General features: G+C 34.2%; 1 protein-coding gene across 5 annotated transcripts in view; it reads right to left on the minus strand.

The window, feature by feature from the left end:
- Ubn2 (ubinuclein 2) overlaps window positions 1-26,306 on the minus strand; it is a 79,914-nt gene that overhangs the window by 52,453 nt on the left and 1,155 nt on the right. For 2 of the 5 annotated variants that reach the window (XM_048786851.1, XM_015493782.2), the window contains exons 2-3: window positions 20,503-20,595; window positions 5,675-5,776 (exon numbers count right to left, since the gene is read on the minus strand). In XM_048786851.1, the coding sequence (XP_048642808.1) occupies window positions 5,675-5,776; window positions 20,503-20,595 (195 nt within the window). Of the gene's footprint in view, window positions 1-5,674; window positions 5,777-20,502; window positions 20,596-21,324; window positions 21,500-26,306 lie in introns of those variants that run through there. The other 3 variants (XM_048786855.1, XM_048786854.1, XM_048786853.1) reach the window with 3 other exon arrangements.

Raw genomic sequence — 26,306 nt, forward strand, 5'->3', positions numbered from 1 at the left:
TCAATTTTTTTAATACCTCATTTTATTTATTTATATTTATTTGTATGTGGTGCTGAGGACTGAACTCAGTGCTTCACACATGCTAGGCAAGCACTCTACCACTGAGCCACAATGCCAGCCTGGTTTCAAATGTTTTTGATGAGAAGTTTAAACACAGTAAAACAGATGGCTGAATGACCATATAAAGAGATTATAATCATACAATTATTCTGTCTTGGTGAGATATATATCTATATCTATATCTATATCTATATCTATCTATATATATATATATATATATTATTTTTTTTTTTTTTTTTTNAAAAATTTTTTTTTTTTTTTTTTTTTTTTTTTTTTTTTTTTTTGGTGGGGGGTGGTACCAGGGATTGAACTCAGGGGCACTTGACCACTAAGCCACATATCCCCAGCTCTATTTTGTATTTTATTTGAGACTGGGACTCACTGAGTTGCTTAGCACCTTGCTGTTGTTGAGAATGGCTTTGAACACACAATATTCCTGCCTCAGCTTCCCAGGCCTCTGGGATTACAGGTGTGCGCCATTGTGCCTATTCCTTTTTCAATTTGGCAGCCTAAATGTGAAATTATTTTTAATGCTTCAAAGCATTTATTTTCAGATATTTTTAGTAATAAGCACATGATTCTAAAAATTAATTAGAACCAGATTATTTTCATTTTTTATAAAATAATTTGCAAATGTGGAAAGTTTACTGAGAACACAAAAAGGAATCATTTAATTAGATTACAATTGTTTGATGCCTGGATTATCTCATAAACAGAACAAAATAATTTGTTAAGGGCAATGATAGTAAATTAGTTTGGAAGTCAACTTGTATAATAGTTTGATTTCCTCTTATAAAATAAGGACCTATATTGTCTTATAAATGTCAGTAACCAACTATATAACTTAACAACTCTATCTACAAAATTATCTTTTTTTTTTTTTCCAAAAATTATCTTTTTAGAGCAGTAACTTTCAAATTTTCTTCCCCATAACACATGTGGAAAATCCACTGCACATCAAAACCAAGCATATGGGCTTGGGGTAGTAGCTCAGTGGAAGAGCACTAACCTAGCACATGTGAGGCACTGGGTTCAATCCTCAGCACCACATAAAAATAAATAATCAGCATACTACAGTGACACAGTCATATCAATGTTTATAGCAGCTCAATTCACAACAGCCAGACTATGGAACCAACCTAGATGCTCTTCAACAGATGAATAGTTAAAGAAAATATGGTATATATACACAATGGAATATTACTCAGCCTTAAAGCCAAAAACTATGGCATTTGCCACTAAATGGATGGAGCTGGAGAATATTATGCTAAGCGAAATAAGCCAATTCCAAACACCAAAGGCTGAATATTTTCTCTGATATGCAGATGCTAATTCACAATAAGCGGGGGGCTAGGGTAAAATAGAGGTACTTTGGATTAGGCAGAGAAAAGTGAAGGGTGGGGAGGGGGTTTGGGGGTAGTAAGGATAGTAGAATAAATTGGACATTATTACCCTTTAAGGTAATAATTACTTCTTTAAGGCTGAGTAATATTCCATTGTGTATATATACCACATTTTCTTTATCCACTCATCTGTTGAAGGGCATCTAGGTTGGTTCCATAGTACATATATGAATACTTGAGTGGTGTGATTCTACATCATATATAACCAGGAGAATGAGAAGTTATACTCCAGTTATGTATGTTGCATCAAAATGCATTCTACTGTCATGTATAATTAATTAGAACAAATAAAAAGGTAAATAAATAAAATGAAGGTATTGTGTACATCTACAACTAAAAAAATTCTAAAAACAAGTGTATACATACATAATAAAATTATGTGATCTTTAATAACTCCTAATCTATTTGATTTCATATTCTTTAAAAAACTAGTCATACCCTTTATTTTTTATTTTTTTTAAATATTTATTCTTAAGTTTTAGGTGGACACAATATCTTTATTTTGCATTTATGTGGTGCTGAGGATCGAACCCAGTGCCTCGTGCATGCTACGTGAGCACTCTACCACTGAGCCACAACCCCAGCCCCAAGTCATACCCTTTAAATAGACATATAAGCCAATTATAGCTTGAAAAAGTCAGTTTGTATTTAAAAATACTCTAAATGCTACAAAGGAGCTGGGGATATAGGTCAGTGGGTGGAGTGCTGGCCTTGCATGTACACGGCCCTGGGTTCAGTCCCTAGCCCGTGTGCACACACCCACAAAGTCTAAATGCTATAAAAGAAGTTATTAATTAAAATTATTTACAAAAGTCTACATACTATAGATTTCAACTGTAAGGAAAAGCCAAAACTGTGCAGACAGTTATATGTCTGTCACAGGCTAGGAGAGAAGGGAGGGATAAATGGGCAGAGCATAGAGGATTTTTAGGAAAGTATCACTACTGTAATACTATACTATATACTATATTACTATAATGGTGGATACATGTCATTATACATTTGTTCAAACTCAAAGAATGTACAACTGGTGGGAACATTGATGTGAACTATGAACTTTGGTGATACTGGTGGATCAATGTAGGTTCCTCAATTGCAACAAATGAATGACTATGATATAGAATATTGATAGTAAGGGAGGTTGTGTGCCTTGGGGCAAGGTGTACATGGATGCTCTCTGTACTTTCTGCTTACGTTTTCTGTGAATCTAAAACTGCAGTAGAACATAAAGTTTATTACTTTTTTTTTAAGCTATTTATGTAAGCATGCATAAATGTTTACCCATGAGTTCCTTTTTGGATTATTCAGGTTTTGAAATCTGATATAATGTTAACATTATTGCTAATGCTTTGTACTTGCTTTATGCTTCAGCATATTTATATTCATTGCCTTATTTGGGCCTCAGAATAATTCTGAGCAAGTAATGGTAGAGAAAACCAAGTGATGCTATAAAGCCTGCTCCTGGTTACATGGTGACTTAGAAACTGATGTAGAACTAGATTCTAGGACTTCTACCTTGAGTTCCAAATCACAGTCAAGACTCTTGAAACATTCCATAACCACACTGGCTGTTAACCTTTTTGATTGTGGAAAGGTATCCCTATCTCATGTAACTCTATATCATGTATAACCAGATCAATGAGAAGTTATACCCTATTTATGTATGATGTATCAAAATGCATTCTACTGTCATATATAACTAATTAGTACAATAAAAATATATTTAAAAAGAAAAAGGTATCCCTACTCCAAAGGGCCCTATTGATATGTCATAGTTAGTCAGGACACACAAAAAAAATTTAAAAGTATGACAGGATATTCCATATGCATCATGCTGGATGACGACCTTCCTATCATATCACTCTCTTGCCTGTATATGCTTTGTCATCAACTAACTATACAAGAAAGCACTGTAACCACAGGCAAAAGACATGCTAATTTGTGAGTAGTGTAAAAGTTAAATAGTGTCACTCTGCACACTCTAAGTAATCACTGTACACTGTATAGATATTATAATCCCAGGGATTAGATTACTAATGGACAATAATAGAAGAACATACTCCCTAAGGCAAAATAGGAACACCCTCATTCATATGCTACATGATCAAGAGATTACTACCATCCTTATGAAATCCTGCTTCCTCTTAGAAGAGAAAGAATTTCAGGAGAAAAGCTATAGGATTCGATCAAAACAGACTGATATTAGAGGCTGAAACCACTGTGATAGTAAGGCATACTGCAATTTTAAAATTAAGTGTATTTTATAGATGTCTGCCAAGTCAAGTTCAATCCAGTGGCACCAATATTGCTTTGTCTCATCTTCAAAGTCATTTCAAAATATACCTGTCCAAAGTAAGGGAATATTTAAAAAAAAAAAAAAAGAATTCAAGATGAAAATACCATTTGACCTATAAATTCCATTGCTTAGAAATTTAGCCTACCCATATATTTGTACTCTATAAATACACTGCATATACATTTACTTAAGTAGATAAATGCATACAATATGCTCAACTATTTGTAAACATATAACACCAGAAACAATTTAATGTACATCAACTAGGATTGGTTAAATAAATTATGCAATTTAGGTATGTCCCCAACAACCATTAAAAGGAATGTATCTCGATCCTAATATGTTTTCTAGTTTATAACTATCTTGTGTTTTTTTTTTAATCATAACATAATAGTAATCAATTGATGGTAATCAATATACCAATATATTATATATTCATTTTATTAAAATCAAAAACATAACAAAAAAATACAACACCAAAAATCTCTTAAGCCTCACCTCCAGAAATTCTAATTAAGTCTGAGTTAAGACAAGAATCCCCAGATTTTTACCCCCTGATTAAGAACCATTCATTAACATAAAGTTTTCAGTACTAAACCATTAATTTAATGTAATAGCTTTTCATTTTCCTTTTTTTTCTTTTGCCCTCATTTTCCCCTTTCTTAAACTTATTTTCATTCTTAGTTTGGGAAAGGGAGGAAGACAGAATCATTGCTAACTACACATCTGGAAACTAGCATCTACTAAAGAATCGTGATTCTCGAAGGACCTAAGAACAAGCACAGCTTATCAAAAAGAACAATCTAGTACAACGTCAACAAACCATGATTGCCCACCAAATCCAGCTGCCAAGAAAAAGGATTTCATGTTTTTTAAATGGTTGAGAAAAAAATTACAAGATTCTGTGACACATGAAAATTACACAAATTTAAGTGCTGGGGTGTAAACTCAAGTGTGAGAGCGCTTGCCTGGCCTATGTGAGGTCCTGGGTTTGAGCCCTAGCCTGAGAGACAGAGAAAGAGAGAGAGAGACAGACAGACAGACACGAGACAGAGAGAGAGAGAGAGAGAGAGAGAGAGAGAGAGAGAAAATATAAATAAATTTAAAAAGAATTTGAGGGGCTGGGATTGTGGCTCAGTGGGTGAGGCACTGGGTTTGATACTCAGCACCACATAAAAATAAATAAATAAATATAAAGGCATTGTGACCACCTACAACTAAAAAAAGTTAAAAAAGAATTTGAATATCAGAGTTCATCCAAAACATCTCATTATAAATGCCATATTTATTTGCTTAAATATTGTCTGTGGCTGCTCTCACACTATAATGGCAGAATAGCTGTGACAGTACCATATGGCCCACAAATTCTAAAATATTTACCATGTGGCCCTTTAAAGAAAAAGATGTTTGCCAAAACCTGGTCTAGTATAGTAGTGTAATGACCCACTGTGAGCCAACCCAACATTACAAAATTTTAAGTCTTCAGTATGCCTTAAAAATTTTTAAAAAAATCTTTAGGGGCTGGGGATGTGGCTCAAGCGGTAGTGCGCTCGCCTGGCATGCATGCGGCCCGGGTTCGATCCTCAACACCACATACAAACAAAGATGTTGTGTCCACCGAAAACTGAAAAATAAATATTAAAAATTTTTTAAAAAATCTTTAAGCAGTAAATATGGCTTTAAAAAGCACAAACAAGGGCTCAGGTTGTGGCTCATGGCAGAATGCTTGCCTTGCACATGTGAGGCACTGGGTTCGATTCAGCAGCACATAAAAATGTATAAACAAAATAAAAATACTGTGTCCATATATAACTTTAAAAAAGCATAAACGAACACATTCATTGAACAAGTTAAGTTACCCTTGACTTCCACTATTCCAATAAATTTGCTGCTATATTAAAGACATGTTACTCACAGCCTCTGAGTTATCAATAAATGGATCTGTCTCATCATAGCCAAAGCCTATGTCAATTAAATCTTGTAGCCGATCCTTCCGGTGCTTACGGGGTTTCCCACCCTGCAAAAAACAGACACATTAGACTGATTCAGTACTCATGCTGTTTCCATAAAGTTTAAAAAAACCTATTCAAAGAATTCAAATAATTTTTGTAAATAAATCCCTGCAGATGGTTAAGTCTCCCCATACCTTATATAAGCAGCTGTGCTTAGTGACTTGCCTTCATAGCTCAGAGTGAGAAAAGAGGAACAAAGTAACTTTACAATGGAAAACCTGCCCAACTTTACATCAGCCAGATGACATCAACAGGAACAATGATAAGTAGATGGCACATATCCCTGATATATATGATAAAAACTGCACTTCCCTTCTGTGGGTCTTCCTCTCAACTGCCTATAAAACTAGCACAGCCATGAGAAAAACATCAAACAGACCAAATTGATAGTCTATAAAATAAGTTCTCCAAAGCTGTCAAGATTATCAAAAAAAAAAAAAAGGAAAAATCTGAAAAACTGTCATAGTCCACACCAGCCTAAAGACACAAAGACTAAATGAGCTGTGGTACCATGGATAGGATCTAGGAACTGAAAAAGTACATTAGGGAAAACTAGTAAAATCCAAATAAAGTTTAGAGTTTAATGGTAATGTATCAATGTCGGTTCCTTCATTATAACAAACATACTACATTGAATGTAAAATATTCATGTTAGTGGGTGAGGACTATATGAAAACTCTTTGTATTATCTTGTTTAACTTTTACTTTTTTGGAATTGGAATTAAACCTGGGGAAACTGAGCTACATCTCCAGCCCTTTTTATTTTTTATTTTGAGACAATGTCTCACCAAGTTGCAGAGGCTGGACTACAGGTTGAGATCCTCCTGCTTCAGCCTCCCAGATTATTGGGATTATGAAAGTATGCACTGCTATGCCCAGTTCTAAATTGTAGCTTTTCTGTAATTTAAAAACTATTCTTAAAATTATTTTTTAAATGTCATATAATCATACACATAAACACAAGAAAATGATAAATGAGTGCATACAAAAACTGATGAAATGAGCTGGGCATGGTGGTTTATGCCTGTAATCCCAGTGGCTCAGGAGGCTGAGGCAAGAGGATCACAAGTTCAAAGCCAGCCTCAGCAACTTAGCAAGACCCTGTCTTAAAATAAGGGTTAGGGATGTGGCCCAGTGGTAAAGTACCACTGGTACCAAAAACAAAATAAAACAACAACAAAAAACCCACATGGCATCAAAAACTGGTGAATCAGAATAATGTCTGTGGTCTGGTTAGTTGTATTGTGCCACGTTTATTTCCTAGTTTTGTAACTGCAGTTATATAAAATATTACCACTGGCAGAAGTTGGGTGGTAGGCATATGGTCTTTTCTACTATAGTTGCAACTTCTTATTAGTCCATAATCCTTTTTTAAATAATCATTTTTAAAAAGTAATACAATGTCAAAACAAACTAGTTCCTGTAGATTCCACTATTCAGATGATACTTTATGGAGCCTTTTGACTATTCACAGTATAAAGAAAAACTCACTTATGTTTGTGTGCACACATATACACACACACATTTTTTTATGTTAAAATAAATGAGTTAGGAATGTGGTTCAGTGGTAAATCTACCACAGCTCAGTGACAGATGGGCCAGAACCATTAAAAAAAAAAAAAAAAGTGTGTGTGTGTGTGTATGTGTGCACACAAACATACTTGCTTAGCCTATAAGTTTATTTTGGATTTTTAAATTTTAATTTTTACTCACTCATATTCAATTACTCATTCTAAGCATCCTTCTAATGCCTCCCTACCCCATTTCTTTAAGACTGGGTCAGGGGTGAAGAAGAGGCTCAGAATGGTGAGGTAAGGGGTGGGGAAGATAGAAGATAGCACTCAGGATTTTGCCTACCAAAATGCTACCACTGAGCCACAGCAGGCCTTGTGGAAAGCAAGAGATTTAAGATGTGAACTTCTAGAGCCGGGGTTGTGGCTCAGTGGTACAGCACTTGTCTAGCATGCGTGAGGCACTGGGTTTGATCCCCAGCATCACATAAAAAACAAATAAATAAATAAAATAAAATAAAGGTTTTGTGTCCATCTACAACTAAAAAAGTATTTAAAAAGAAAGATGTGAATTTCTATGACCTCATTTCATTTCAGTCCTCACAGTGAATGTGTGATTCTAAAAGTTAAAGAGGGACACTTTTATGCCACATGGCCCTTAAATAAAAGTTGTTTGCTTCCATGTAAAGAAATTGTGATCTGTTCCAGTTGCTAGATACTAGACTTACTGAGAGACATCACCAACAGGGTGTGATCCCTTTCTACGTGATTTGCAAAGATAATTCTGAACAAATGCTATGTTTGCATTCCACATAGTTGTTGAAAACCTTACCCCAACATGAGCTATGGCTCCAGGGTTTGCTTCTAAGTGGACAAAATACTATTACACTACCATCACTACCCAAGAAATCCCTATGGTGTGAGGTGAAGTGGTGGATTCCTTATTTATTATTATTTTAATGACAGGTTCTCACTAAGTTGCCCAGGCTGGCCTTGAACTCATTATCTCAAGCAATCCTCTGGACTAGCCTCTTTAGTAGCTAGGATTACAGATGCATACACTTTGGTTCCCATATTTAAAAATTTTACAATTTAGGTAAGTTTCAAAAGCAATTCTGGGGCCAACACAGGGTGGCAAACTTGTTATTATGCTAAATAAAGCCACCAAAAGCATAATTTCAGAACAACAATCTTTCTCAAGGAATAATAATCATATATATATACGCACATGTATTAAGCATATATACAGAACATGCTTAACTACACAACACACACACTAAATTGTCCCTATTTTTCTCATTTTGCCAGATCTGCACACTGGGACCTTTACACCAGGTTATAGAATTACAGTAAGAATCAGATGTCGGGGACAGAAAGAGTTATTTCTCGGACAGGAGTTATTCTACTGAGGAGAAATTACACATCAAGCAGAGGAATATATAGGACTTTCATCCTCAAAGAGGGAGTTTCATCCTCATAGTAGGGGCTTGCAGAGGGAAAGACCTAGAATGTATATAAAAACTCACAGACAAAACTAATGAAGAAGTCTAGGCCTCACATATTAAGTATATTCAAGTTATAGGAGATAAAATAGATATGGTAGGAATTTAAGAATAAATATCTGAGTGGACAGCATTGTGCAGAAATGGAAAAAAAAGCAGCATTAAATTCAGTGGGGGAAATGATTTATAAATCAAATAAATAGAACTGAAGTAAGAACAATTTTACCTATCAAATTATAAATTTATACAGATGAGGGCTGCTTTAATACTGCTAAAAATATACCAATTAAATATCTTTAGAAAACAATCTGAAAGCCTCTGACAAAACTTTATAAAACTCTTCTATTTTCTTCTTTTGCTTCTTCTGTTTTCTAATTTTTCTCTAAAGTATTACTTCATAATGGAGTATGCTAAAACAATTTTTTAAAACCCTTTATCCTATGTGATCCAATAATTCTACTAAATTATATAGTTTATTTCAAATCACTACTTAGATTTAGAAGTATCTGTTAAGGGTTGAGACAGCAGCTCAGTGGTAGAGTACATGCTAAGCCCATTTGTGAGGCCCTGAGTATAATCTCCAGCACCAAAAAATAAAAATAACAAAAAAAATCTGATAAGACTTATACTACAGAAAATAATATGTTAAAATATCAGAAAGTTTTTTCAGGGGCTGGGGTTGTGGCTCAGTGGTAGAGCACTTGCCTACCACATGTGAGGCAATGGGTTCGAACCTCAGCACCACATGAAAGCATTTAATAAAGGTATTGTGTCCATCTACAACTAAAAAAAAAAAAGAAAAAGAAAGAAAGAAAAGAAAAAGAAGAAAGTTTTTTTTAGTTAAAAGTTCTTGTCTTCAAGAATCTTAAAACAAGATAATTATTCAACAAATTAACTTTTCTAAGCATGTACCACACACTGGCCTTATGGATTTTATAGTATTGTGAAGAGGGGAAAGATTAAACAAATAACTACAACAGTGATAGACAGCAGAAAGGAAAGATGCAGGTTGTATGGAGACCTTTTTTTTTAGTTTTAAGTGGACACAATATCTTTATTTTACATTTATGTGGTGCTGAGGATCGAACTCAGTGCCTCAAGCATGCTAGATGAACTCTCTACCACTGAGCCACAACCCCCAGCCCTTGTATGGAGACCTTTCTAACAGAGTCTCTGGTCAAAGCTTAACTTACTCATTTATGCACAAACAAGGCAAATGAAATGAAGCACTGAAGGGATTAGAACAGGGACATAACCCCCCAAAATTAGTGTTGAACAAAATCACCATGAGTATCACACAGAGAATGAACACAAGATAAAACAGAAAGGAAAAAAATGGAGATTTGAAAGTCACGGGTTACTAAAGGCATAAAGTATATACTTACATTTCAATCATGATGTTGATGGTGCTGATGACAACACTTACCAAGTATTAACTTTGTATTAGATCCCATGTAAGTACTATTATTTTTTAATTTCATGTTCAGCAAATGGGAAAAACAAAAGCTGACTAAGGACAAGCAACTTGTCTAAGGTCACAAAGAAGTGGTGAGCTAATCTTCAAACTCATAGATGTCTAGAAAAATTCTGTAAGAGAAGTTATAAAGACTAAGGGGTCCTATTTTGGATGGACACACCTTAATCTCAATACACCAAAACTGAAATCAGTGTTTGCACTGACGTTTGTCTCCAAATTAATTCCTCTCCCTTGGCATTCCCATCCATTTTGTTTATTCTTACCATTTTTCTGCCTTCAAACTTCATACTGGCTAAAATTAAAGTAACAATAACAATTGTAAACAAGGATGTAGAACAATTTGACGTCTTGTACATCACTAATGGGAATACAAGTGATATAGCCATTTTGGAAAACAGTTTGATAGTTTCTTATAAAGTCAATCATACAGTTATACCTTGTGTCCTAACAATCCCACTCTTACATAAATATCCACAAGAGAAATGAAAACTATATCCATACAACTATAACCCTAATGTTTAAGACACCTTTATTCATTACAGCCTAAAACTGGAACCAATATAATGCGCATCATGTGGTGAATGGATAAACAACTGTGATATATATATAATCCATACAACAGATTACTACTCAGCAATAAAGAAGGAACTTCTGACACATGCAACATGTAGATAAATTTCAAAAGCACTATGCTCACTAAAAGAACCCAGACACAGAGACATAAGATCTATTGATAGGAAACTGCAAAAGCAAACAAAACACTAAAGTAATAGGAAATAGACCGGAGGTTGCCAAGGGCTAGAGCTGGAGGTAAGAACTCTGTGGAGATGTTCAAAGGAACTTTGTGGAATGACAGAAATATAAATATTCCTTATTAAGACTGTAGTAGAGGTTACAAGATTATATGCATTTGTCAAAAATTCAATCAATTGTACACTGAAAAATCAATGAATTGGGGCTGGGGTATAGCTCAGATATAGCATTTGCCTATACTGGTTCAATCCCCAGTGCTAAAAAAAAAAAAAATTGATAAACTATATTTATTTATATATTATACCTCAATAATGCCCCCCAACTTTTTTTGTACCAAGGATTAACTCAGGGGCACTTCACCCTGAGCCACATCCCCAGCCATATTTTGTATTTTATTTAGAGACAGGGTCTCACTGAGTTGCTTCACGCCTTGCCGTTGCTGAAGTTGACTTTGATGATGATCATGATCCTCTTGTCTCAGCCACTCTAGCTGCTGGGATTACAGGCAGGCACCACTGTGCCTGGCAATAATGCTCATCTTAAAAGCCCTTCATTATTAACCTTTTTATCCCCCAGAGTGCTGAGGATCAAATCCAGGATTATTATTTCTATTTCATTCATATAATTATTCACATTCGAAGACACAAATTGGTGTGAATATACTATGTATACAACCAGAGATATGAAAAATTGTGCTCTATATATGTAATAAGAATTGTAATGCATTCCACTGTTATATATAAATTTTTAAAAACATAGAAAAAAAAGGGTCAGCCCCAGGCTGTGTGTCACATTTATAGCTTCTTTCCAATTCTAACTCCAAAGTTAGAAAGCTGGCCATTGTTTTCACCTAAATGTAATGAATGCCCTAATTAACCTCTCTTCCCTCAAACTTATCCTGCATAATACCAACTAATTAATATTTCTAAATAACATTTTATATCATTTACCTGCTCAAAATGCTCCAAAAGAGTCCTATTTATCATAAGATAAATTCAAAACCCTTATATGATACCAGTTAAATACGTTCTACAGGTTGACTCAACCTACCTATCCAAATTTTTTTGTTACTATTTTGTAACATGAACACTTTGATTCAAACTACATACTGATGCTCCTACAAACACACCTGCTTATCTTGTCTTTCCTTATGCTTTCCCCTTATGTGGAAGACATAACTCCTCTGAATTCTGCTGTCCTTCACAGTTCAGACCTGGAAACAATACAATGCCCACCATGTTTCCAATTTTTCTTCCTAGAGGCTTTCTAATTAAAATCATGATTACTTTTTTCTGCTCTCCTAATCCAATTTTGTTTGTTTTTGGTTTTGGTGTAGGCACAACTAGCTGCCTATTAATATTCACCTAGGGAAAACAAAAAACAAAATAACAAACAGTTTCTGTTGTAATAATCTCAATCATACATATGCAGAAGAGTAAACAGTTCATAGGTAATCAGATATAGGAGGCATTTTATTTTAGTCAAGATGATCAGTTTGTTGCCACCAGAAACAATGACTGCCAATATATGAAGTCAATTGGTAGTGTTATTAAGTAAGTATGAATCATATTAATGAGAGTACACAGAGCTAAAACTTTACTTGATCTTAATAGTATTAACTTGGCCAAAATGCATCCCAAAACATGATCTTACAAGTATAAGATCTTCACCACACATTCATTATATTAATGACACCATCATAACAATGATAAGTGTATAAATTACATAAACTGACATATCATTCAATGCTAAAAGACATTTAAAAACAACATGGCAGATGAATAGTTATTAATATAGAAGGTAACAAAAATAGTTTGCCAAATGTTATTTACAGGTCACTTTATTCACAGAAAAAACACGATGGTATTTACTAAATTTCAGAAAATGTGTTTAATCTAACTGGAGACAATACTTAAATAACCAGACATTATTCTCTCCTCTATCATTGAGCAAGATGATCTCATTTATGAAAAACAGCAATATAAATCTGTAGATATATATAAAATGCTCAAAGACTACATGACCATGGTTATTACTGATAGAAAATGATATAATTGAAGGCAGTAGTGAATATGACTTTGGCTTAATAGGCATCATCTGAATTTGTTTATTAAAAACAGGAACATCTTCATGTATTACTCAGGTAATTTAAAAAATATTTTTTATTGCAAGAGTAACGTAATTGCATGTTGCATTTTTTAAAGCCTTGAAAGGGTATACATCAAACTATAATCAGTGGTTATGCCTAGCATTGGGCTTATGAATGAATATCTGGTTTTTATTTTTCTGTATTTATTCATTTGCATATACAAACAAAAAAGAACTTTGAAATGTGTATATGCTTAAGTACACATAGCTCCCTGGGACAGAAACTCAAACAGTAGCTCTCTGAGGAGAGAAATGGTTAGCTGGGAGTCAGGGATAGGAGAGATTTTTCTTTTTCTTTATCTTTTTTTTTTTTTTTTTTTAAGGTACCAGGGATTGAATTCACCCCCTGTCAAAAAAGAGCAAAGTATTTATGTATAACCTATTACCCTGTATACTTTAAATTATCTCTAGATATCTATAATAACTAACACAATGTGAATACTATATAAATAGTGGTTGAACTATATCACTTAGGGAATAATGACTCGACCACTGAGCCCCATCCCTAGCCCTATATTGTATTTTATTTAGAGACAGGGTCTCACTTGAGTTGCTAGCGCTTCACTTTTGCTGAGGATGGCTTTGAACTCAAGATCCTCCTGCCTCAGCCTCTGGAGCTGTTAGGATGTTAGGATGGCGTGTGCCATCGTGCCCAGTAAGAGACTTATTTTTTATCATATTACCTTTTATATCTTTTGAGTTTTTATTAAGTATATGTACCACCCATTTAAGAAATTCTTTTAGGTTTAACCCACCAAATGTTCAAACACCAAAGTTCTGGACTTCTAGGGTTCTGCCTCCCATGTATTCTATGGAAAGAATTCTCGACAACCTGCGTTTGACACAATTGTACAGGAGAGCAACTTTTTCTCCAATCCTAGGCTTGGTTCCACTTATTAATAGCTTTCTATCAAAACATTTCATATTAAGCACATCCCAGTTCCTACCATCACAGAGGCCACTAGGGTACATTTTTCTGGTTTCAGTTTACTTTTCTTCACCTTTTGGCCTCTGGCAAAACTATCCCCTCACCTATCTTCTGCCATTCCTCCCCTTTTCTATTCTCCAACCTCCAGTTCCTAATTCTGCTAAAATCCAATGATGTGCAAACTATATAAAAACTTGAACCAAATTCTTAACAGTTGTGAAAAAGGAACATATATATTAATTTATAACATTAAAATTTTATCTGAAGGAACTCAAAGACAGATTGGCAGGGAGTTATATTAGGGTCTTTGCTACCAGATAAACACATTTAGAACTGCTCCCTCTTCAGCATCCTTAGTAAACTCCCTATAGTAAAATCAAAGTATTACTTGATAAATTTTCTGGACTTTTGCTATTGTTGATATTATAAGGTTATCTATTAAACAGATCTTATTAAAATAATTATTAAACAATTAAATAATTTAATTATTTATTTCTAAACAAAAATAATTAAATAATTTATTTCTAAACAAAAAAAACCCTCAAAGTTTGCTGAATCTAAAATAAAGAAACCCCTTTAAATCAATCCTTCTAGGTACTAGTTCACTATGACTCAGAATATTACTGAGTCATTAGTACCTGCCTAACTTGATAATCAGTGTATCAAGACAATGCAGTATGATTACTAAACTGGAAAACAAACAGGATATTCTTAGAATAGTACCCCTCACTACCTCTAACTAATTGTAAATGAAACTAATAACCAATATTCACTAATCACATACAGCAGAAGAAGCAAGTAAGAGATACTGATTCCTAAGAAAGACTCCCATCTTACGACTAATAAGCATCCCTTAGTCACCAAAGCTTCCCTATTTGCCCAAGCCCTGCCACAACTTTATTTCTTTCTATCTATTCACTTGCCAGTAAAATCACTGGAAAGAAAGCCAAGAGTTGACTACACAGCATAGCAATACTATACAGAGATTTCTATAATTATCACTTACAGACAAAAGTCCTTCATCCCAAATATCCTAAAACTGCAGATTCTCAACAGTTCTAAAAGAAGGTGAAAAAATTTATTTAGCTCAAAGAGACCATGGAATTAAAAAGGCATGTCATAGCAAGCAATCAGAACTGGTAACTGCAGAAAACTACTATTTGAGCTAGAAATTCTACCTTGCCTTTAAGACCCCTCTTCCCCTTCTGGTGTGTTTTAAAAAGTTATTTCATATTTTTACTACATAGAGTCATCTCTCAGTATCCTGAATTAATTCCGTGATCCTTCACAGATAACCAAAAATCTCCAGATGCTCAATCTCTTATACACAATGGCAAAGCATAGCTAACTAGGTACATTGGTGCATTCCTATAAACTCAGCAACTCGGGAAGCTGAGGCAGGAGGATTGTAAGTTCAAAGTGAGACTGGACAACTTAGCAAGGCCCTCAGCAACTGTGTCTCAAAATAAAAAATAAAAAGGGGTAGGGATGTAGCTCAGCGGTAAAGTACTCCTGGGTTCAATCCCCAGTAACCCTCACCCCCCACAAAAAAAGGGCAAAGTATTTATGTATATAACCTATTACCCTGTATACTTTAAATTATCTCTAGATATCTATAATAACTAACACAATGTGAATACTACATAAATAGTGGTTGAACTATATCATTTAGGGAATAATGACAAGAAAAAAGTCTTTACATGTTCTGTACAGGTGCAATTTAGAGGGGACTGTATTTTTGATCTGTAGTTGGTTGAATCCACAGATGCAAAAACTGCAGATATGGTGGGTCAGTGGTATATATAATATACTGCTGATCTACAGAACACACTGGTATTTGTGTTTTGCAAGTAGAATTTATCTTGTGGCGATGTTAATAAGTTTGTCCAAACTCCTTTAACTAGAGACCTATAAGTTGATCCTTAGAAGTCAGACCTAATGTTATAAACAAAACAGGAAAACCAGACCCTAGGAAATCCCCAAGGAAGTTTTAACTCCTAAGCAGATATGATTAATCAATAATGAATAACTGATATAATTCTTAAAATTCCCAGAAAGAGAACATAAATGTTTTTATAACATCCACTTATATCAGTACCACATTTGAGAACACTTTTAAAACATAATACATAATTATTTTAAGTACAAAATTATATTTATTTCCATTCAACTAAGTAGTATTTATTGTGAAGAAGTCACTTACCAAGTATTGTACAATTTTTAAAATACTACAATTCTTTAAAATCTATCTGAACAAAAATCAATTTTATAATCTACATCAAAAGAAATCAAGATTTTAGAAATATAATTTGTCTTTGAGTAAAGTTAGTATTATTTCATCAACTGTTCTATTTATAAGCCTGTTCAGAATTTCTTTAATATTATTAAATCTATCTTGGCCTCATATGAGGTAATACTGGGAATTGAACCCGGGGTGTTCTGCCACTGAGATATATCACCAGCCCTTTTTCAAATTTTAAGCAAGGTCTATAAAAAATTGCCAAGGCTGGCCTTAAAGTTGAAATCCTCCTGCCTCAGCCTCTGGAGTTGCTAGGATTAGAGGTGCCCAGCTTGTCCTCTCTTTCAAAATAAGTGTACAGTTACTAGTACTCTTTGAGTCCAAAATCACACAGAATTAAACAGTAGGCAGAATACATGTGTTCCTATTAGGGAGTCACTCATAACCAAAGTCTTAACTGAGTCCCTGACAGGCATGAGTAGTATGCTAGACAAACTTTTATTCAGATTACTGAATTTATATTCAATTCTAAGAGCATGATCTTTCATGATAGCTGGGGTAACAGAAGCAAAATAAGTCACAGAGAAACCTTACAAGCATCACAGGTTATCCTATATCTTACAAAGTGAAGAAAACAAATCTATAACCATTAAACGGAACCTCATTCCCTGTTCTAGAGCATAGATGGCCTCAAGAAAAGACATATACCACCTAGAAACCATCTAAAAGTTGTGTGGGAATCTGGAATTTTAGCTTAACTGGGAAGAGTAAGGTTCCCATGCCTTCTGAATCCTGCTTCCAGTAACCAATGAGACTAAGCTGGAGTTTATTGAGAAGTAGAAATATTAAAACTTGGAATCACCTATTTTAAAAGATTTACATACAAATAGTATGCAATTAGCATACTCTATTATTAATATTAGTATACAAATGTCAACAGGTACTGATAAGTATTTAACAGAACATTGCCCTTTACCCAAAAAAACATGTACAAATTGTTGGTAAACATGAATTGTCATATTATCTGAGCATAAAAGCAGCAACAAGAAATAGAACCATAGCCATAAAAATGAGATAGAATACAACAGCAGGAACCCTGTAAATGCAATTTTACAACTTTATACTCCCTATAATTTCTGGTTTCCAACTAGTAAAACATCTGTATTTGCTACCCCTGAATATCCATTTAAGAAATCTTTTGTGATGACCCAGAGCCAGATGAATTATCTTCTCTCAGGTTACTTCTGGCCTCATAATTTTCTTAAAAGTTTCCAAATAATGTGTGTGTGTGTGTGTGTGTGTGTGTGTATATATATATATGTATATATGTATATATATATATACACACACACACACACACACACACACATACACACACACACATATAAATTTAACACAGATATGATAATTATAACATGCATTTAGGTTCATGTACATAAAATTTCACAATATAGTACATTGTAAATCTCTAATTAGAATGGAAGTGAAAGTAGGGAAAATAAAAATTTAGGGAAGAATCATACCACATTAATTTGGGCTATAATAAGAGTAGTATTTCAAGTGGGATGCAGTGGCGCATGTCTGAAATCCCAGTGACTTGTGAGGTTGAGGCAGGAGGATCACAAGTTTGAGGTCAGCCTCAACAACTTAGTTGAGACTCTGGCTGGCGGGTAGGGGCTGGGGATAGCTCAGTAGAGTGCTTGCCTTGCATGTACAAGGCACTGGGTTTCAATCCCCAGCATTACAAAAAAGAAAAAGAAAAAATGAGTAGTATTTTATCTGGGCATAATGACAATGTCTGGATATATTCAAATTGTTTGAAACTCAATCTTATATATCACACAACATCAGAACACAGGTTTTTCTATGCCAAATGCTAACCCAGGGGACCCCAAGAAGATTATTGCTAACTTGGAGGCAGGATGTCGTCACACGCTGAGTCACATTACAAGTCGAATCTTGAGTCACACTGAGTCATAGTATGTACAGGATCTTTTCGATTTGCAAAGGGCAATTTTTTTTTTTAATAATCCATGGCAAAACAATAACAACAACAACAAAAACCCACTCTAATTATCAAGCTGGAAGAAGTGGAATCTGAAAATTTAGTGACACATAGCAAAATGATAAATATATAAAACTTTGACCAAGTCTTCCCCTTATATAAATTTGTCTTGCAGATAAATTTGAAAATGTGTAAAATGACACTTTAATAATTTACTGCAGCACCATTTATAAGAGCAAAAATTTTTTAAACAACCTAAACCATGTGGGGACTAGTTAAATAAACTGATATTTCCATACAATAAAATATCATACATAGCCAGGCATGGTGGCGCACACCTGTAATCCCAGCAACTCGGGAGGCTGATGGAGGAGTATCAAGAGTTCAAAGCCAGCCTCAGCAAAAGCAAGGAGCTAAACAACTCAGTGACTCCGTCATTAAATTAAAAAAAAAAAAAAAAAAAAAAATAGGGCTGGGGATGTGGCTCAATGCCCCTGAGTTCAACCCCCAGTACCAATAAATAAATAAATAAATAAATAATTTTAAAAGCCTTAAATAAAAAGAGCATATGCTCTTTGTTCTGAGAAGTAAAAAAAAAATCTCTAAGATATAGAAAATGCAAAAAAGTAAAGAGCACAAGGATGTATAGTATTCTGAAAACATGTATAACAAGTGGGTGGCATGGACTAGAGGGTGTGCATATTTGTGTATGTAATTGTATATGTATGCATATATATGTGCATATACATATATATATGTATACATATGTATATGGAGGGAGAGACATGCACATATAACATCTCTAAAAGGACCCACCCAACACGTTATCTGCCTAGGAAGTGGGATTAAATGAGTGGGAAATACAATAAAGAAAATTTGTCACTTTATAGTTATTAAAAAATTTTAAACCATGTAAATGCACTGCTTGATTAAACACATTAAACAATGTATAATTTGTATACAAAACACAGCATTTTAGGACTTATACATAGCAATACAGTATAATCTCACAAAGTTATACTATAATTAAAAAATTACAAATTAGAGTTAACAACTTTTACTATCCTTTTTATTAAAATACCCACCAGTTCATCTCTAAATTTATTATTATATAGTCACAGAATACAGACCCAGAAGGGTCTCTGAAAAAATCTTGAATATTGATTTATTAAAAAATGTGACCCTAAGAGGCTAAATTAAATAACCTCACCTAAAGGACACAATCAGCAGGTAGCAAAGTAAGCCTAGAAACTGACAAAAATTCTAATCTTTTCTTGTATATTTCTATCACCCACAAATGGTTTCTTAATTACCACAAGGAGCCACCAAAAAGTCAACCATGTTGCATTTTGAGGATAATATAAATGGCAGGGCCAGTGTGAGCTGATATCCTATCTCTATAAAATACTTCTCAATGTTCATGGAAGAATCAAAAGGGATCTGATTTTCTCATCTGGGTTATTTTTTAGCAAAGTGCCAAAGAGTAGTTAAAGCCATAGTTAAAGATGGGGGGTTGGGGAGTTTCCTACAAATTATACTAGAAAATCTGAGGCAATAAAAACCATTTTTATATAAAATAAGAACTAATATAATATGGCATAGAATATAGAATGTACATGAATATTTAAGATAAACAGACGCTTTCAAAGCAATTTTGTGTTGCTTCTGATTGAGAATGATCCAAATGACCTAGAAGTATAGCTCACACACTAACTCTCTTAAACTTTTAAAAGAAAGGTTCAAAAACTACTACACCAAGGGAATTAAAACAGAGTGCTTCCCCATAATGGAAAAGGCACAAGGTTAGAGCTAGATAGTATGGATGTGCTGCTACCTGTTCTTGTCACTGTGAAACACAGATCAACTGGGCTCAGAGCCTATTTCTTCATCTGTAAAATATGGACAATATTACTTACCTTGTGGTATTGTTATAAAAACTGGAGATAATATATGTTAAGCCAGCTTTCTGGACTCTAGAAGGACTATAACAAATGGTGTCTACTACTACAACCATCACAAATGTAATCAAACTCTTACCATTCATTTGGGTTCAATTTGTGAGAACAAGACAAGGCAGGCAATGGATATTTATAAACCCTCCCAACCAGCCATGAAAAGAAAATAGAACAGTAGGATAAAACCACCTATCCAAACACTATTATACTCACATATTTCATTTCAAACTTCTTAGCCAACATTTCTACCTCTTGCTTCTCCCGATGCTCATCATTAAATGGGTCTTCTGTATGAACAATCTTCTTCTGATTCAAAGTGAATAGGAAAAAGAAAAGAAAGTATTAGTATTACTTCAACTATTATTATTATTGATATACATTAACTACTTCAATTATCTTTCAATATAATTGAATATGCAATTATATTCAATAACATTTAATGTGTATTCAATAATTATACATTGTATAATTACTTTAATTATTATCATTCACAGTTGAATGTATTCTGAAATTTAATCAATAATGAGAATCACTTTTTCCTACTGCAAACAAGCAAATTAGTAGGATTAAAAGTAACTAAAAAAGAATTGCTGATTCATAACAAGAAAATATTTGCAGTTTTGGTAGACTTATATACTTCTAGCTTTTTGGTGTCCAAGAATGTAACAATCCAAACTGACTCTACTTGAAAAATGGTCATGCGATCACCTCATCCAAAATAATAAGGTGAAAATTCCCCAAAACATTAGGTAAAAATGAAAACATACATAACTCCAGCTTGACATCTTCCCTAATAAAGCTTAACTGCTTTGGTCAGGAAATGTCTCTAAAAGAATGTCTAGAAATTAATTAAACATTTAATCATCTATGAGTTATTACTCCAGTATCTTCAGCCTCCCCAGCTTTCTGATGAGACCCAGAATCAACAATTTCTATATCCTCTCTATCTCTTGTCAATGGATATATGTTCAGGGAGTATATATTATTTTTAAACAAAGGTAGAAAAGACAAGTAACTGCGAAAAGTTTACATTACCATGGCTTTCTTTTAGCAGGGGACAGTGAAATTTTATTGTAAAATACGCAGTTCAAAACGCACATGCACCGGGCATGGTGGCACACGCCTGTAATCCCAGCGGCTCAGGAAGCTGAGGCAGGAGGATCGCGAGTTCAAAGCCAGCCTCAGCAACGATGAAGCGCTAAGCAACTCAGTGAGACCCTGTCTCTAAATAAAATACAAAATAGGGCTGGGGATGTGGCTCAGTGGTCATGTGCCCCTGAGTTCAATCCCCAGTACCAAAAAACAAAAAAAAAAAACCCACAACACACATGCACACACACACAGGCAGAGAGAGCGCATGCTTGCACCCAACAGCTAGGATCCTATATTTACCATCTGTTGCCAAAACAAACAAATCACAACCTTTACTCAGGTTCACTACTTCAGCAGACACAATTTTATATATGGTTTTCAATTTACACACACAAAAAAGTCAAAATACAGAGCTACTTTTTAAAAATATTATTTTTATCTAATTTCAGACAATTGATTTGAAAATAAATGTTTAAAAAACTAGATGTTTTGCTTAAGTGGTATCTTTGATTACTTAAAAATGAAAGTATGGGCCAGGCACAGTGGCGCACACCTGTAATCCCAGTGACTCAAGAGGCTGAGGCAGGAGGATCACAAATTCAAAGCCAGCCTCAGCAACTTCCCCAAGACCCTGTCTCAAAATAAAAAATTAAAAAAGGGCTGGGGATGTGGCTCAGGGTTGTGCGCCCCTGGGTTCAATCCCTGGTACCCCCCCCCCAAAAAAAGTATATTACAACTCGAATACTGTATAGATTTGAGTGACCATGAAGGACAGGGGAAAAAAATGCAGAAGAGGCAAAGATTTCCATACTTTGGAACCGAGACGCTTCATCCTAGACATAAAGGCTGAGATATGATCAATCTAAAACATCTGATAGGAAACCATGGGCAGAATGAAGACAAAACAATTCATCACACTTAGGTCATTAGAATAAAAGGATACTTCTTAAGGCTTAAAAAGTTTACTTTAGAATAAATTTTTATAACTGTAATAAGTAATAAATTTGTAGAATGCCTTATCCCAGTTGGAGTTATCAATGAAAAATATAAACATTACCCAAAAGAAAATAAACTAGCAAGAATACACTGGTAAAGGGGCTGGGGATGTGGCTCAAGCGGTAGCACGCTCGCCAGGCATGCGTGCGGCCCGGGTTCAATTCTCAGCACCACATACAAACAAAGATGTTGTGTCTGCCAAAAACTAAATAAATAAATAAAATATTAAAAAAAAAAAAAAAAAGAATACACTGGTAAGGAAATAAGAAATACTAGAGATGTTCAGGTATAGCCTTAAGGCTAAAATTAAGGGTCAGTGAGCAATAACCATGTTCTGCTATTATTATTTTAAACTGCCCCTTCAAGTCACTGTGAAGTCCAAATAGTACGTCTTTCTACCAGTCTTATCCATTTCATATGTGTAGATATCCACACAGGGAGCTATATTTTTATTAAGAATCATCTTTAGGGGCTAGTGATATAGATCAGTTGATAGAGTGCTTGCCTCTCATATATAAAGCCCTGGGTTCAATCCCCAGCACACACACACAAAAAATCTTTATGTGTTATTCTAAAATATTTTATGTACTCTATACAGGTTTCAAAGAATATTTTTATTTACTCCTGATGGTCCATAAAAATAAATTTAAGAAAATGATTCATTTTTCCTTTTTTTAAAATATTTTTTAGTTGTCAATGGACCTTTATTTTATTTATTGATAGGCAGTGCAGAGAATCAAACCCAGTGCCTCACACATGCTAGGCAAGCGCTCTGCCACTGAGCCACAACCCCAGCCCAGATTTATTTTTCTTTTATAGTTAAAAATACCTCTCCTCCTTCAATCAAACTGAAGTATGATTCTTTTATTTTTTTTAGGTGAAAAAATAATCCAAAAATTACCAGCTACCATAACTATCCATGTGCAAAATTTTGCCCTTTGCTCTTATTAACATCATTTCCTGATCTTTCATCCAACTTTATCCAAAATATGCAATGGAACAAACAACAGAATGCCAGAGAATTCTTTTTTAATATTTGTTTTTTAGTTGTAGATGGGCACAACACCTTTATTTATTTATTTTTATGTGGTATTGAAAATGGAATCCAGTGCCTCATGAGTGCTAGACGAGCACTCTACCACTGAGCCACAATCCCAGTCCCAGAGAATTCTTTAGTACAGTTACATTAATACTACAGTTACTTATTTTTCTCTTTATAGTAATCATCCAATTATTCATGTTCACAAAATTTTCTGTGTTCTGATTTACAACAAGTTTTTTTCCTTGTACATCAATCACTGCCAAAACTAAAACACACTATCATTCTTCAGACAGAAATGGTAAACAAATCTATCAGGATAGAGATGTCTATACTGCCTTGGTCTCATCCTGAACCACCTCAGCCACAGCACATTCTGCACAGAAGCATCAAGGAAAGCTTTAGTCAACTACATCCAGATGACCTGAGAGGTGGCTTTGCTCTCTATGTTTTGCCAGCATATTCTATTTAATTGTGCTTTTCCTCATTTATAAAAACTGGTCATAGAAAAAGTTTCAGTTGACTTGTGTTTAACTTTTCATTTAGCATTTATAAAAGGGCTGATTCATTTTTTCCTTTTTTTTAATGGGTGCATTACATTTATACATAATGGAAGGGGACTGATTTTAAATGCACCCCCATATAGATGGTATTCACAAGTACCACTTTTCCTCTCCAATTCCACATGTATCAACTTTGGGATCTAGAGCTGCAATCTTATTCAGTGATAGATGGCTGTATAAAAAATTTAGAGCGTTTTCCTTCTAATTTTATAAGATCTCTTTCTTCCCTTTTTTTCTTCTGATATTTACAGAACATTATGTTCAATTACAATAACCCAAAATTAAAACTACTTTGAAAATATTATATCATCTCTCAAAATATGTGGACTATTCCCAGGAAAGGAGAGGAATATTTGGGAATCAATACTTTCCAGGCTAAGCTACTCATTTTGCTTTCAGATGGCCTCTCTTTAGGATTTCCTGTCATGGAACTACGATGATTTTACTTAAACAAGTGCTTTCTACTATTTCTTATGTATTAACTGGGAGAAATCACAAGAAAATCTGGTAAATTTTTGTTGCAGAAGTATTTTGTATCTATAGTGAAGCAAAAAAAAAAAAAACTTGTGGGATGATAAAAGGCATACGGCTGAATGTACAATGATAAAATTGGACCAATTAACCCCTAAATAAACATTATGTATGCAGTAAACATAAACATCAAATTATTCATCTTTCTCCTAGAACATGAAGGTATAGTCACACTCTACAGGACAATGTCTTAAGGACACAGCAGGCACACAATAGGAGGCAAAGTAGTAGACTATACCACCTAGGTTTGTTAAGTACATTCCATGATGCTTGCACAATGAGGGAACTGCAAATGTCCTATCCTTAAACACCACATGACTGTTAATAGTTGTGATATCAAAATGTTAACAAAAGCTAGGGTGTCAAAATAAGCTTTCTTCCCTGAACTTGTTTCTTTTTGAAAATTATAAATACATATTGATTTATCATGGCATGAACATTACAGCATAAAGGAGGTTATTAAAAAGGTCTTTATATTTGTACTATGACTTTAACTTGATTTTGACATCATGCTCTAAATTTTAACCAGTATTAGTTAACAGACATTTTGCTTTACTATGCATCCCTATTACAATGGAAAAAATACTAATAAAATTAAATATAATCACTCTATGTGTTAGCCTCATTTTTAAAGTAGGGACAATGATTCTTTCCTAATGATCTGTTACACTAAACCAGATAAAACAATGTATTCTGCTTGCAACTCTGTCTATCACATAGTAAGAATTCACTATACATTAGCTGGTATTATGTATTTTTATCCAAAGATAATGCTTTTTATCTGTAATTTATGAAAATTACAAAAATTGCAAGCCTACTTAGATTAGCAGGTTTAATACAATTTACTCAAAAAATACTCCATACACTTTCAATTTTCTTTGGGAAAAAAATTACATCACATTTATCAAGATGAGGGCACTAAGGGAGGACAAAATGATATGTGACAGTGACCAAAATAGTCCCTACCCTTAACAAAATTAATTTTCCTTAAAATCATTTAATAATTATTTGACCACACAACACTATTTGTAACTTATGATCAAAAGATTACCTGGCTACAATATAAACAAAATCTGGCAACAGTGTTTAATGATACTTTTTGACTAAAGAGCCATTCATTTCAACTACAGATAGTTGAGGAAAACAAAACCAAGTGACTTCTGGAGTCCATTAGAGACCCATGCTAAAGCAAAAGGCCATAATCTCTAAAAACAGAAGACAATGTTCTCTCTCTCCTCTCTCTTTCTCCCTCTCTGTTACTCTATCATCTCCCTTTCTGACTCACTTGCAAAGATGAACCCACAACAATAAAAATTACAATTACCAACAAACCGCTGTTCCAATCCCATTGTTCACCAGTTCCATCAAAGGTATACCTATGTCTTTTCAATAAAGTTTTTAAAATTTCAAAGTCAAGATTTTTTTCCATCATACTTCACAAATTACAATGGTCAAGTATAATATCCTACAACTCAGAGTTATAAATTAATGGTACTCAAATGAGAATATGATGAGTGGCACCCAATAAAGCAGGAGAGACACCCACCCATTCAATGACAGTATGAACAAACTCCATCAAAACTAAAATTTTTAAAAAGATGCTAAAACGTTTGCCAATACGAGAGGGGGAAAAAATAAGTAATCAGAAAACTAACCAATTTCTCCATTCCTAAAGTGGAATCCCTATTCTCTGAAAATGTTAATTACTCTTAAATCCCCTTCAATTAAGAAAAAACCACCCGCACGCAAACCTAGCTCGGCAGCACAGGCGCCTTGCACCACGGTGATGAAGATGA

Source organism: Marmota marmota, unplaced genomic scaffold (assembly GCF_001458135.2).
Source record: "Marmota marmota marmota unplaced genomic scaffold, marMar, whole genome shotgun sequence".
Classification (NCBI taxonomy): Eukaryota; Metazoa; Chordata; class Mammalia; order Rodentia; family Sciuridae; genus Marmota; species Marmota marmota.